Consider the following 14152-nt stretch of genomic DNA (forward strand, 5'->3'; position numbering starts at 1 on the left):
AAAGATTGTTTTGAAAATGCTTAAGAGTTACTGAAAAAAACAACCACCTTTTTTTTGGTATGAAAGTTCCTTTCTGTTTAAGAAATCTTGCTTTTAAAATATTTTCAATTGCACTCCTGTGAACTAAAAGATCATTCGTGGGGGCGCCTGGCTGTCTCAGTCAGTGGAACGTGCACCTCTTGAGCTCAGGGTCTTGAGTTCGAACCCCACATTGGGGGTAGATTGCATAAAAAAATAAAATCTTCCAAAAAAAAAAAAGATCCTTCATGAATTATAGGCTTGGTAATATTGAGTTCTTCTTATAACTTTCCATTATTTACACCACTCCTCTTAAGTCACACTCTCTTTCAAACATTTTAGGTGATTATAGGCATTAGCTAGGCCATAAGTACTGGTATTAACCTTCTTTCGATGATTAACCATCTTTTCGTAGTGTCCAACAGCATAGCACAACAGCCCTTTGTGGTATCACTGAGTGATGGCACGTCCCGCTGCACTAGCCTTCCTTGCTGGGAATTTGATGCCACTGTCAATTTTAAGTATATCTTGCAGAGCTCCTATGGCATTAAATGCTTTCCAGCCAATTTGTATTCATGAGCTGCTTTCTGATCTGTAAATATGTTCCCCAGTGGCTGTTTCCTGAGGGAAGTCATGCTATTAGTTTCATGTTATCTGCATTTAAAAGTTAAAAAAATTAATCTTTTCCAATTCAAACAACGTTCAACTGGTTGTTACAGGGACTAGATAATGTACTAAAGATGCAACGGACACTGATGAGGCAAAGCAGGCCAGGATAGTAATTATGACCTTTGGGAGCTGTTAGGATAATTTAATGAAGGTGGAAGCCGGTTGCTTCTTTGGATCCCAGGTGATCTTACTGACGGCATGGAGGCAGGCTGGCAATTCCCTTGTAATTCGGAAAGGAAATATATTTTTTTTAAGTTTGTTAATTAATTAATTAATTAATTAATTAATTTAAAAGTGATCTCTGCCCCCAACGTGGGGCTCAAACTCATGACCCCAAGATCAAGAGTCACACACTCTTCTGACTGAGCCAGCCAAGCACCCCAGGAAGTATATATATACATGTATATATATATTTTAAATGTTTATGCATTTATTTATTTGAGAGAGAGCAAGTGGGGAAGGGCAGAGAAGGAGAGAGAATCCCAAGCAGGCTCCGCACTGTCAGCTCAGAGCCTGACACAGGGCTCAATCTCATGAATGGCGAGATCATGACCTGAGCTGAAATCAAGAGTCCCATGCTTAATCAAATGAGCCACCCAAGTGCCCCGGAAATATATATATTTAAATCATTGATGAGCACCTGCGAATATAATACCTTATCTGTCATAAATTCTCTGCCTCCAGCTATACAAATCCTGCCCCCCATGTAAACAGAGCCAAAGGGCAGGAAGGGGAGTTTTCTGAGGTTTAACCCCTGGTGCTTATCTTTCCTGACATGTCAATATTTCATCATCTCCACCAACTCCACCATCCACCTAGTCTTACTGTATTTTGAGCCCCTATGTTCTCTGCATGTTGAACAACAATGCTTCAAAAATTCATAGATTTTGTAATATTTCCTCATAAGTTTGAAGATATATAACATAAAGGACTAAACCCTGGTCTTGGGTTATTAGAGAAGGATTTGTTAGGTTATAAATTTATTTTTTTAGGTGAATGTTATTTGGTTCATATTTACAAGTTTGAGTTTTTTTCTAGGTACCCATTGCATAGTCTCAATGGAAAAAAATATATTCTAATATTAAATTATTTTAATATTGTGGCACTCTTAATTAATAATGAAAGCATTCTTGTTCTCCTCTGACTGGCCATATCCATTTCTTGTTATTTAGATTGGGGAGTGGGGGCTGCAGGGATTACCAGGAGATGACCTCTCCATTCAGAATGGCATCATTGTGACAAAGGCCACCAGATACCCACTCCTCATTGACCCACAAACTCAAGGCAAAACTTGGATTAAATCAAAGGAAAGAGAAAATGACTTGCAGGTATGTGCTTCTTTGTATATGGGAAAACAATCTTAAAAGCATGAAATTTCCCCCAAATTTCAGCTGAATCTGCCAGTCATAAAGTTGTCATGTCTGTGACAATTGCTTGTTAATTTACACCCTTGAGTTTTATAACAGTGGTTTAGAGCAAGAGCTTGGATTATTTTTCCTTTTGGTTTCTCTCATGATGTTCTCTCTCTCTGTCCCTTTCCTGGTTCTATTGCCTTCGTTTGTGTTGGATATAGCTTTTATTCGGGGCTTTGGGCTTGGGCTTACAGGAAAGCAGTAAAAATAGAACTCCTGGCTCCTCAGTGTAAGGCTATTTGCACCAACCTAGCTCAGGCACTTGGTTCTCCACACCATCCTAGAGTCCAGTTTTGGACTTGGGGTCTAGTAAGGTGTTAATTATAAGGTAGAGGTAAACAAGGGCAGGATTCCAGCATCTCGGATTTACTGTCAATATTTTGATTTAACTACCAATATAGACTATACACTGTTTCCCAGACAGTGTTCCCAGGGTTCTGAGTCTCCTGGCTCCATATTTTTGCTTAAACTATTCTACTAACCAGGGTGTCTTTCTTCACCCTGTTTCCCACTTCACTTATATCCCAGATAAATATCTTGAATGTTCTTCAAAGCCCACACCTCCAACACGGCCTTCATCAAGACTTCCCTGTGTCCCCAGTTTAATATAGCCTGTCCTAAATGCTCACAATGTCTTGTTTGGATTTCTGACATGAACTTAGAGTTTGTCTTCAATTCCTGTTCGTTGCCCATTTGTTTTTTATCTTTACTGTATCCTGAACTTCTTGCCGGCAAGGTTTATGGTTTTATGCCATCTTTATATTTTCTGTACTGCTCTTTCAATAGGGTGGGGATTCTGATATTTATTGAACTTAAGTGGATTAATCAAAGTATAACGTCATTACAAGGAAAAAAACACAGAAAAATCATGTGATCATCTTGATAAATGCAGAAAAAGCACATGGTAAAATTCAACACCCATTTGTGATAAAACTTCCAAGAAACTAAGAATAAGAGGAATCTTCCCTTAATCACATAAAGAGCATCTACCAAAAGCCTACAACAAACATCATTTAATGGTAAACTATTGAAAGATTTCCTTCTGGGATGAGAGCTTCATTGACACCTGGATGCTGCCTGGTGCTCAGGAACACCTCTAAGATACTCCCATCTTACAGATACTTCAGAACACAATGCATCAGTCTGTTTACTTACAAACCCCAGAGAAATCCCAGACAGGGTCAGAGAGTATAAACGGAAGAGGAGTGTTAAGGGAAATGAAGCCAGTGGGAATGTAGCTTCAGAGGAGCTGTCTTCACAGAAGGAACGCATGGGTGGAGTAAACAGGAGCATTCCTACACCTGAACTTTATTTCCTGGATCCATGCAGCTAGAACGTGTCCCCTGTTCCATTCCTCTTGCCTCTTCTGACTGTCCATCTCCCTACTCATCCTGTTCTTAATGTTCCTGATCATAGCTTTGTCTGTCCATTTTGGCATTAAGCTCCTTGATAGCCTTCGATAATGTCCTTTCCGCTGTTACCCAGTCCCAGGAATCTTCTCGAGGAAGTAATAGAAATATGCCACAGATACTTAATGTATTTTTAAAGACATTGACTGCTGGGATGTAAGATTGAACTATATTCTCCTTACTCAGGAGACATTATTTTTATTTTTATTTATTTATTTATTTTTTAATTATTTTTTTTAACATTTATTTATTTTTGAGACAGAGAGAGACAGAGCATGAACGGGGGAGGGTCACAGAGAGAAGGAGACACAGAATCTGAAACAGGCTCCAGGCTCTGAGCTGTCAGCACAGAGCCCAACGCGGGGCTCGAACCCATGAACCGTGAGATCATGACCTGAGCCAAAGTCGGACGCTTAACCGACTGAGCCACCCAGGCGCCCCAGGAGACATTATTTTTAAAATATGTGGATAAACACATGCGCGAACACACATAAATGAAGACAGAATAAAACAAAAATAGTATTTCTTTTATTTGGGAAGGAAAACAGAATGAAAAATGAAACACTTTATAAATGAAAAACAAAACATGTATTGTATGCCTAGGACTACATTCTACCTTGGCAGCTTTGTCAAGATCACCTTCAACACCATCCCCAGAACCTTCAGCTCTGACTTCCAGAAAGAGAAGGTATTCATCAAGTTTCCCTATAAAGAATTCACTGACCACCTTGTAAAGACCCAATACCAGAGTATCTTTGCAGGTGATCCCGGCTCTGTTGGTAGCTACCACTTAGGGTTACTGCACAAGAAAATAAAGTTAGTTAAATAAGAAATTATGACTCCAAGCCATTATTTCAAATTTATAAAAGGCATTGAAGTTGGCTAAAAGTTATCTTAAATAAATTGATAATTTGAAAATTATTATTTCTTTTTTTAAAAAAAATTTAATGTTTATTTATTTTGACGGAGAGAGAGACAGAGTGCGAGCAGGGGAGGGGCAGAGAGAGAGGGAGATATAGAATCTGAAGAAGGGTCCAGGCTCCAACTGTCAGCACAGAGCCTGATGTGGGGCTTAAACTCACAAAATGCGAGATCATGACCTGAGCCAAAGTTGGACACTTAACTGACTGAGCCACCCGTGCGCCCCAATTTCTTGGTGTATTAGGGTTCTCCAGAGAAACCGAATACATAGGATATCTATATGTAAATGCAGATATATAGAAAAAGATTTATTATGAGATATTGGCTCATGGGATTAGGGAGGCCGAGACGTTCCACAGTCTGTTGTCTACAACCTAGAGGTCCAAGAAAGCTGGTCATGTAGTTCTAGTCCAAACTCTGAAGGTTTGGGATCCAGGGGAGTAAGTAATAGGAGTCCCAATCCAAGTCTGAAGGCCCAAGAGCTTGTCGCTGATGTCCAAAGGCAGGAGAAGATGAATGTCTTAGCTCAAGCAGAGAGCAAATTTGCTTTTCCTCCACCTTTGGGCTCTATTCAGGCCCTCAGTGGAGTGGATGATGCCCACCCAAGTAGGTGAAGATGATTTTCTTTACTTGGTCTGCCTATTCCAAGACCAATCTCTTCTGGAAACACTCTCACAGACACAGCCTGAAATAATGTTTATCAGGTACCTGGACAGCCCCTACCTCATTCAGATTGACACATGATATGAACCATCACACTTAGGAAGGAAATCACAAAAACAGAGTTTACTCCTTAGGAAATAGAGCAGGACAATTATATTTCGTGTCATTGGGACCTTGTTTCATCTTGTTTAAAAAGCTGGTTAAAGCTCTTTGTTTAGATTCATTTACCTTGTCAACTCATAATGAGGTCTTTCACAGCTCATCATTTGTGTAAATAAAGCTATCCATCCAGGGAAACAAATTCCTTCATGTGCAGGATTTTTTTTCTTTTAGTCATTTCCTTTCCAAAACAGGACAAAGGTAGGCTTATTTAATTTTTCAATTCCACATCTCTTTTTCATAGCTAGTGAGAGATAATATTTAAAACAATTTTTTTAATGTTTATTGATTTTTGAGAGAGAGAGAGAGAGAGAGAGAGCATGAGCAGGGGAGGGGCAGAGAGAGAGGGAGACACAGAATCTGAAGCAGGCTCCAGGCTCTGAGCTGTCAGCACAGAGCCCAGTACGGGGCTCAAACTCATGAACTGTGAGATCATGACCTGAGCCAAAGTTGGACACTTAACCGACTGAGCCACCCAGGCACCCGGAGAGATAATATTTTTTAATTCCACTCTCTTCATGACCTGCTGTCCCAGCGGATCTTCCTTGTATCTTAGGATCAGCACTCACAGTGGCGTAGAGACAATAGCTGAATCCAGTGGGTAGAGAATAAGGAGATGGAGATTTAAGGACTGAACCTTGTGGAATCCTCACTTTTAGGCAGGAGGAGGGATCAAAGAAGTTAAGAGTTCAAAGCCGCTTAGCTAATGCGAAGATCAACCAGCCCAGTGTGTCTATTTTAACTAATCAACAAACACTGAATTAGAAATGGGGCCCCACCAGGCATTCAGAATTCTAATTTTTTACAAATGTAATGTAAAAAGTGAACACACAGTCTTTTAAGTTGATCTTATGGAAAGTATCTATCATATTCTTCCATTGAGCCACTGTCAGAGACAGAATATATGGATGGACCCTTGGTTTGACTCAGTATATAATTTCTGACGCTCTTATGCTTATTTTTTTAGTTACTTGATCATCTTGTGAGTGGTCCTGAGGAGATAAATGAATAGCACAAATGTGCAAGTTACTTTGCTTTCTCTTAGTTACATTGTAACTAACTATGTAAGCATGACAGGTTTAATCCTTGATTACTTCTCTTCCATCTGTAGGAGCAGAGCTGTGACATTCCCTTTAAGGAATGCCACCTGACTCCTGTTTTGATCAGAGAGATTCAGTTGCACATCCAGGGCTTCCAGAAAGTCATGGCCTACCAAGTTTTGAAAATTAAATGTTCTTACTTTTATTTTTCCTAAGTAAGGCTTCCTATATAGCCCTTAAAATTCTTAGTCACTTGTCCAGAAAATCTCTTTGTTTCCATTAGGAATAAGCACATTCTTTGTAGCATTTATGTAGTAATGAACTCTATTTCTAGGTAACATCTCTGAACCATAAATATTTCCGCACACACTTGGAAGACAGCCTTTCCTTGGGCCGACCCCTTCTCATTGAGGATATTCGTGAGGAGCTGGATCCAGCCTTGGATAATGTATTAGAAAAGAATTTCATTAAATCAGGCACCACATTCAAGGTGAGCTTCAGGGAAAGAAAAAAAAAAAAAAAAAAAAGAAGAAGAAGAAAAGAACAATGGTGACATCTACTTATCTTTTTGAGTATAGCAGCGAAGGCACTTTCCTTGAGGTGGTAGTATTGGATACACTGGAAAAAATTATTTCCAAAATCATATTTAGTGTTTCCCTTATTTTTTAACAATATATGAAAAAACACAGGGAAGGGGCGCCTGGGTGGCTCAGTCGGTTAAGCGTCCGACTTCAGCCCAGGTCACAATCTCACGGTCTGTGAGTCCGTGAGTTCGAGCCCCGCGTCGGGCTCTGGGCTGATGGCTCAGAGCCTGGAGCCTGCTTCCGATTCTGTGTCTCCCTCTCTCTCTGCCCCTCCCCCGTTCATGCTCTGTCTCTCTCTGTCTCAAAAATAAATAAACGTTAAAAAAAAAAAAAGAAAAAACACAGGGAAGGGCAATATCTTGGTTAGAGAAGCCATTTAGCTGACACTAAATAACATATTAAAGACAGACATTTTCTGGTTATAATAATATATTAGTGTTACACACACACTATATATATATATATATATATATATATAGTGCATATATATGTGTGTGTATATATGTGTATGTATATGTGTGTATCTATATGTGTGTGTGTGTGTATACATATATATATATATATGTTTGTATGTTAGCAGCTCTGAGAAAATTGGATTTATAAGCCATATTCTCATCTATACAATAAAACCTCCGTGTTCTCACTGGAGAAAATGGCATTTTAATACAGTCTATGAACATTTCTTTGTTCATTTCTCTCTTTATTAACTTTCAATTTAAACTCACAGACTTTGCTAGAAGCTATGGATTGCTGTTTCCCATCGTTGGTGACATGAATCATTTTCAGAAGTGTTTCTTTTTTAATTGTGGCATTCTCTACCTTTAGACTTCTTTGGTTTTATTTCTTTTTTTTTTTAAACATTTAATTTTTTTTAACGTTTTATTTATTTTTGAGACATGGAGAGACAGAGCATGAACGGGGGGGGGGGGGGGGGGGAGCGGTCAGAGAGAGAGACACACAGGATATGAAACAGGCTCCAGGCTCTGAGCTGTCAGTACAGAGCCCGACGTGGGGCTTGAACTCAGGGACCGAGAGATCATGACCTGAGCTGAAGTCGGCCGCTTAACCGACTGAGCCACCCAGGCGCCCCTCTTTGGTTTTATTTCTTGATGAATGACAGCATTTCTGATTGAGATTTTTCACTTTGGACAACTTAATTTCATGAATATCAGTGAATAAGTAAAGAATGCAGATTTTCTCATTAAACAAAATTTTATTTAGGAAAATATTTTTCATAATGTGATTTCTTTTATATGCCTTATTTAACATGCCAAAGGAGGGTGTAGGATTTTTATTCCTGAAGGTCTTCCTGAAGGTCTTTCAAAAGAACAGATCCTTATCTGTGGTGTGAAGGCGAGGGGCTTGAAACTGTGGGAGTGCCTTATTGATGTGATTTCCAACCACAGGTAGAATCAAGATTAATTAAAAATTTAAGTCCTTTACAAATGGTATCATTCCCACCTCACTTTTAGATAGCGAAACCAGGTGTTTTTAAATATACTGCAAATTGTAGTGTCTAAGATAAATGTTATCTCTCTGGATAAAATGTTGGCATTTTTTTCCTTTGAAAAATTCTTTAATCTTTTCAGTTGTCAAGTATGCTTCTTTGAGGACTGTGAAATGCAAAGAGGGATAACACTTCCTCTAAACACCACAGATTTCCTCAGTAGGAAACAATTTCCTCAAGTGGGAGAAAACGGGCAAATCTGGGATGTGTCTGAGTTTTCCCTTATGCAACATTTGTTTGGGATAAATGTTTCATTTACTTTGCTTGGTGTCACGGCTAACAACATCTTCCGGCAGGACCACAAATCTACATTATTTAATTATTTAAGATCAGCGATTAAAGTTTTACAACTTTTTCCTTTGCAATTCACCCAAATTTCCCAGCGCTGACCTCTGATAAATTCTTTCCTAATTTAAACCCAAATTCCTTTCCCTGTCCTTTAAGCTGTTTTTTGATTGTGTATTTGAATTGATGTAGGTGAAAGTCGGTGATAAGGAATGCGATATCATGGATACATTTAAACTTTATATTACTACAAAGTTACCAAACCCTGCCTTCACCCCTGAGATCAATGCTAAAACATCAGTCATTGATTTTACTGTCACCATGAAAGGCCTTGAAAATCAGTTACTAAGGAGAGTGATTTTGACTGAGAAACAGGTAATAATTTCTCAAGGTAGAGGACTACTTCTCATAAATTATAATAAAAGCTTAAAATGTATTCTGAAATTGTTAAGTATATGAGAAAGAAAAAATTAAGCAAACTGTATTTACCTTCGTTAACATAAATATTTGTTTAGCTGTCTCAAGTCTTCCCAAGAAATCATGTACCGAATTCACCTGTCTTCCAACCCCACACATGCGTGTGCGTGCGCACACACACACACACGCACCCTCACACTGCTCTTTCTGTTTCTGTCTTTCAATCTTGGGGTATGTTGGCTTCATGTCTATAGTCCCCTGGATGGGTGATCTTTGGTGTACCGGAAAAATTCAATAAAATAGTGATCCTGGAGAAAAAGAAATTGCTCTGAATGAGTATATTGCCACTGTAGAAGTTTCAACTACTACAGTCTGGTACTCTAATGATACAGAGAACCTAACTTTCATTTTAATTGAATAAAATTTGCATGAAAGCAGAGAAATTAAGTGTGATTGAGGGTTCCAATAAAACAAAGAACAACTTAAAACTTGAAGACTTTAAGAGACTGATACAAGATTAAACTAATTTTTAAGATAAATCTCAGGAAACATTTAATGTTATGCATAAAATATGCTTGCATAAAATTTAATTATACGTATTTGCATATAGAAAATATATTTGCATAAAATCTGAGAAAGATTATATTTGCTTACATAGAATTAACTTGAGTATTGAGGGTTCAAGGAAAGGGCAAGTTTAGCAATAATAAGACCGGAGAGGCTTAAAATGGGAGGGTGAGAAAAAGATTGGCAGCAGCAGACTTGGCAAGGAAAAGGGAAAGACAAGAAATAGGAACAGGTGCCACGGACACAGGAAAGACATTGGAAGAGGGAAAGAGAAATGATACTCACACCAGAGAAATAGAGACTCAGGGGCGCCTGGGTGGCGTCCGACTTCGGCTCAGGTCATGATCTCACGGTCCGTGAGTTCGAGCCCCACGTCGGGCTCTGTGCTAACAGCTCAGAGCCTGGAGCCTGCTTTGGATTCTGTGTCTCCCTCTCTCTCTGCTCCTCCCTGCTCATACTCTGTCTGTCTGTCTGTCTGTCTGTCTCTCTCTCTGTCTCTCATGAGCGCGTGTGCCCGCGTGTTCAAAAATAAATAAACATTAAAAAATTAAAAAAAAAAAAGAAATAGAGAGACTCAGTAAAAGGAGAAGTGAAACCCTACCTGATTAACAGAGATGGTTAACTTGGGGCCGGCCCTTAAAGGCCCCCCAGTCTGGTGGAGGGAAGGGGGCACAGTCCCACCTTCCATTCTCGGTAGCTGTTGGGTCTTGCAACAAAGAGCCTGGGGTTTCTGCAGTCCAGAAAGGGAGTCATGGCACTTCCACAGCCAGGCAGAGAGAGCATGGGCCTCATTGCCTCCTCACCTCTTAGGGCCACATGGTGCCTTCCTTCATGGTTTAACTGGTGCTGTTTATCTGTTCTGAGATGATTCCTCACTGGTCCAGTGTCCCATGCAGGCTGCACGAATTTCTGTAAGGCAGGCCGCTCCCTGTTTAAAGTAGGCTACACTCTGTCCCCAGAGGGCCCCACACCTGATCTTCTAGGCTTCAGCTTCCCCTTCAAGGGATACATTAAGGTGCTTACTTCAATCTTGTTGGAAACACACACACACACACACACACACACACACACACACACACACACACTTACTCTGCAGGAAGACATCCTGACCGTGATGTTTAACCCTCTTAGCTATATTGCTCTTACACCCTCATTTTATGGAGGGACAGAGACCACAGAGAATAGGGTCTTAACCCATAAAAGCACATGGACTTTCCACCCTGCCAGGCCTCCTAGATAAGCTTTACAGGTCATGCTGTAAAACGCACAAGTGTCTACTATCCCGTGATGCTTGCTTTTCCAACGTGATTTCATTTTGTCCACAGACTCCTATACTGCCACCCAGAGGTGACCATTTTAATGGAAACAATGCATTAGGCATCCCCATGCAAATGCAGCCATGACCTTCATTGCCACCCCATCAATAGTAAAATGACAATAATACAACCAGTGTTGGAGTTGGAGGACAAGGGTATCAGACCTGTCTTTGCCAGTAACTAACCGTGAGAATGATAATGGGATGTTATTTGGAGTTAATATTTCTGAGTCCTCAGTTTCCCCAGATATAAAACAAAGTTGTTGAACGAAATTTAGCACACTTCAATTTCACACATATTTATCATGCCAGGTCCTTTCTCTGCAAAACCTCAGGGCAAGGGCTCTAAGGAATACAAAGGTGAAGCACATCAGCTCCTGTCCTCTAGACGCACAGGATCTCATTAGAGGGACCTAATCTACACACAGATTGTGATGCAAGCCATGGCCCATGTAAAGACAAACCTGGTGTGGTGGCTTCTGATGGACAAATTGGTTTAAGAAGACTTTCTGAAAGTGGTAGAATTTCTGAAGTGGTTTTTCAAGAAATTTTCTCAAATATGTACCTTAAAAGCGCTTTCTTTTAACATAATTCTAAGTACAGTGCATGATTCTATTTAAGGTCAGGAAAGAAAAGTGCTATAAAGATGCTATGGAGGCAATTTCAATTCACTTTACGTTGAGCAAGAGTATTAAATCCATGTTAAATTTCCTGAGTTTGAAAATTGCACTATGCTTGTGCAAGAGGATATCCTGGTTCTTAGGATGTTTGCTAAAGTTTTCTTAGGGGTAAAGGATCATGACACCAGCAAATGTTTCACCAATAATAATAATGATGGTAAGTATTATATATATGTATATTATACATATATAATATATGTATATTATATATATATTATATATATATATTATAATATATATATATAGAGAGAGAGAGAGAGAGGGAGAATGGGAGAGTATGATGAAGCAAAATGTTATCTGGTGAATCTAGGCAAAGCCTATGTGAGAGTTTATTATATCAGTGTTGTAACTTTTCTGAAAATTTGAATTTTTTTCCAAATATAACTTGAAAAATACATTATTTTTGTAGAAAAAAAATATGCCTTCCAAACACCCAGTTTGGCCCGTCTGGTAGAAAGAGATGTCAAACAATGGAAAATGGATTTGTGTTGGCAACTGGCTGTGTCAAACCAAACAAACTGCCTGGTGTTCCCATAGGCAGATCCCAAACCAAGAGCTCACATTCAGCTTGGGTGGCCTCTTCGTTTCTTAATATTATGTCTCTGCTTCTACCACTTCTGCTTGCCAATAAAGTTAGCATTTCACACAGAGACTGTGTGGGAACAGGGCCAAGAAAATGGGACACTCTAATTTAAATAAACTTAGATCCAGGAAGAGGGGATAATCAGACAAAATTATTTTAGCAGGGGCATCTCATGCATGCTATGGAAGCTTAATGCTAGTGGTCATCATTTTTTTTTAATTAAAAAAAATTTATTTATATTTGAGAGATAGAGACAGAGTGTGAATGGGACAGGGCCAGAGAGAGAAGGAGACAGAATCTGAAGCAGGCTCCAGGCTCTGAGCTGTGAGCACAGAGCCCGATGCAGGGCTTGAACCCACAAACCCTGAGAACATGACCTGAGCTGAAGTCGCACGCTTAACTGACTAAGCCGCCCAGGCGCCCCTAGTGGGCATAATGTTTTTAAGTGTCCAGAGATACAAAAATACAGATAGATAGATTTGACTAGTGATGGTAATTTCTTCTGTCATTCCAGAGGCACTTTGGTTTAAACTTTTAAAAATTGACCAGAAGCACTAGTAAATGGGATCAGCCACCATGGCTGGTGATCACAGTTCTGCTATTGTTTCGTGTCTCTTGATAACAGGAATTAGAGTCTGAGAGGGTTAAACTTTTGGAGGATGTGACTTTCAACAAGCGGAAGATGAAGGAACTGGAAGACAACCTTCTCTACAAATTAAGCGCCACAAAAGGTACTGATTTATTAACAAGTCACCAAACAGTGGGTTCTGAACAAGGATTTCTAGTGCCCTCTTTTCAGGACCCTCGTGATTGTAGATGTTAGGAAACAGTTGAGTTACCAAGGCAAACACAAGTGAGGCAATTTCCATCTAGACATTTGAAGAGGGACCTCAGAGAATCTGATTTTTGAATTAGCAAACAGAGTCTGAGCATTTGAGAATAACACAGTTTTCTTGATATAATTGCTCTCTCCTGAGGAACATAAGGGCTCCCAATAGAGCTAGGTAACTCATAATAGGCTAATTTGCTTGCCCAAAGGAAACTAATGTGCTCAATCTGATTTTTTTTTTTAAGATCGACTCTTTCATTTGGCATTGAAATGCAGCTACCACAGCAGGTTATGAGGTGTGTAATCTGTGTCAGAGGCACTTGGGCACCCAAGGCCCAAGCTCACTCTCAAGTTGCCTTGACCATCTACTTAGAAGTCAGGGATGGGTTCTCCCTGGGGCAGTCTGATTTGGGGATGTAGTCTCTCTCAATAAATAAAAATATCCTATCCCAAGACAATAAAGTCAGCAAACACCATATTGTTCTGCAGTAGGTAAGTTACAGTAGCCTAAATCCTACTATTGATTACAGCCTCATAATGAGTGCTTCCCAGCAGCACTTTAATCCTTGGAGATAAACAAAAATCTTAACCTCCAGAAGTACGTGATGTATCATTCCTGCAGCGGTCTCCAGCACTACCTTTACAGGGACCTCATGGAAAAGACCTTCTATCTGCCTTGATTGCACTGCTTGTGTTCGTGAACTTATCTGTCCTCTGGTCCAGTGACTTCTCCCAGCCATGTGGCTACCCTTGGGTGTTCTAATATCAGCAGGGAGAGCAGCGGGCTCTTGCCCAGCTCCAGCCAAGGATATGCTGGATCAAGGTGTCATCCCTGCAAGGTTGATTGCAATTTGGACTTTCGTGGTAGACCCAGAATGCCCATCGGAGTAACTCACACCTTCCTGAAGCATTCTCCTGCCATCCAGAGGTCTAGGGTCAGGCCAGAGCACGCTGTTTGCAAATATCGTGACCTTTTAGCTCAGCATGTCCCAAGTATCTTTCCGTATCTTAAAGTTGGATTTATTGTCACAGAGACATGGGTGTTTCTATTAAAAATGATCATGAAAGGTGAAACTAAAAATAAAATGAGGATT

General features: G+C 39.9%; 1 protein-coding gene across 1 annotated transcript in view; it reads left to right on the forward strand.

Moving 5' to 3' along the window:
• DNAH8 (dynein axonemal heavy chain 8) overlaps window positions 1–14152 on the forward strand; it is a 330443-nt gene that overhangs the window by 225204 nt on the left and 91087 nt on the right. The window contains exons 75-78 of the mRNA XM_078446877.2: window positions 1860–2015; window positions 6626–6781; window positions 8860–9042; window positions 12855–12960. Of these exons, the coding sequence (XP_078303003.2) occupies window positions 1860–2015; window positions 6626–6781; window positions 8860–9042; window positions 12855–12960 (601 nt within the window). The remainder of the gene's footprint in view (window positions 1–1859; window positions 2016–6625; window positions 6782–8859; window positions 9043–12854; window positions 12961–14152) is intronic.

This window comes from Panthera onca, chromosome B2 (assembly GCF_046562875.1).
Source record: "Panthera onca isolate mPanOnc1 chromosome B2, mPanOnc1 haplotype 2, whole genome shotgun sequence".
In the NCBI taxonomy this organism is placed as follows: Eukaryota; Metazoa; Chordata; class Mammalia; order Carnivora; family Felidae; genus Panthera; species Panthera onca.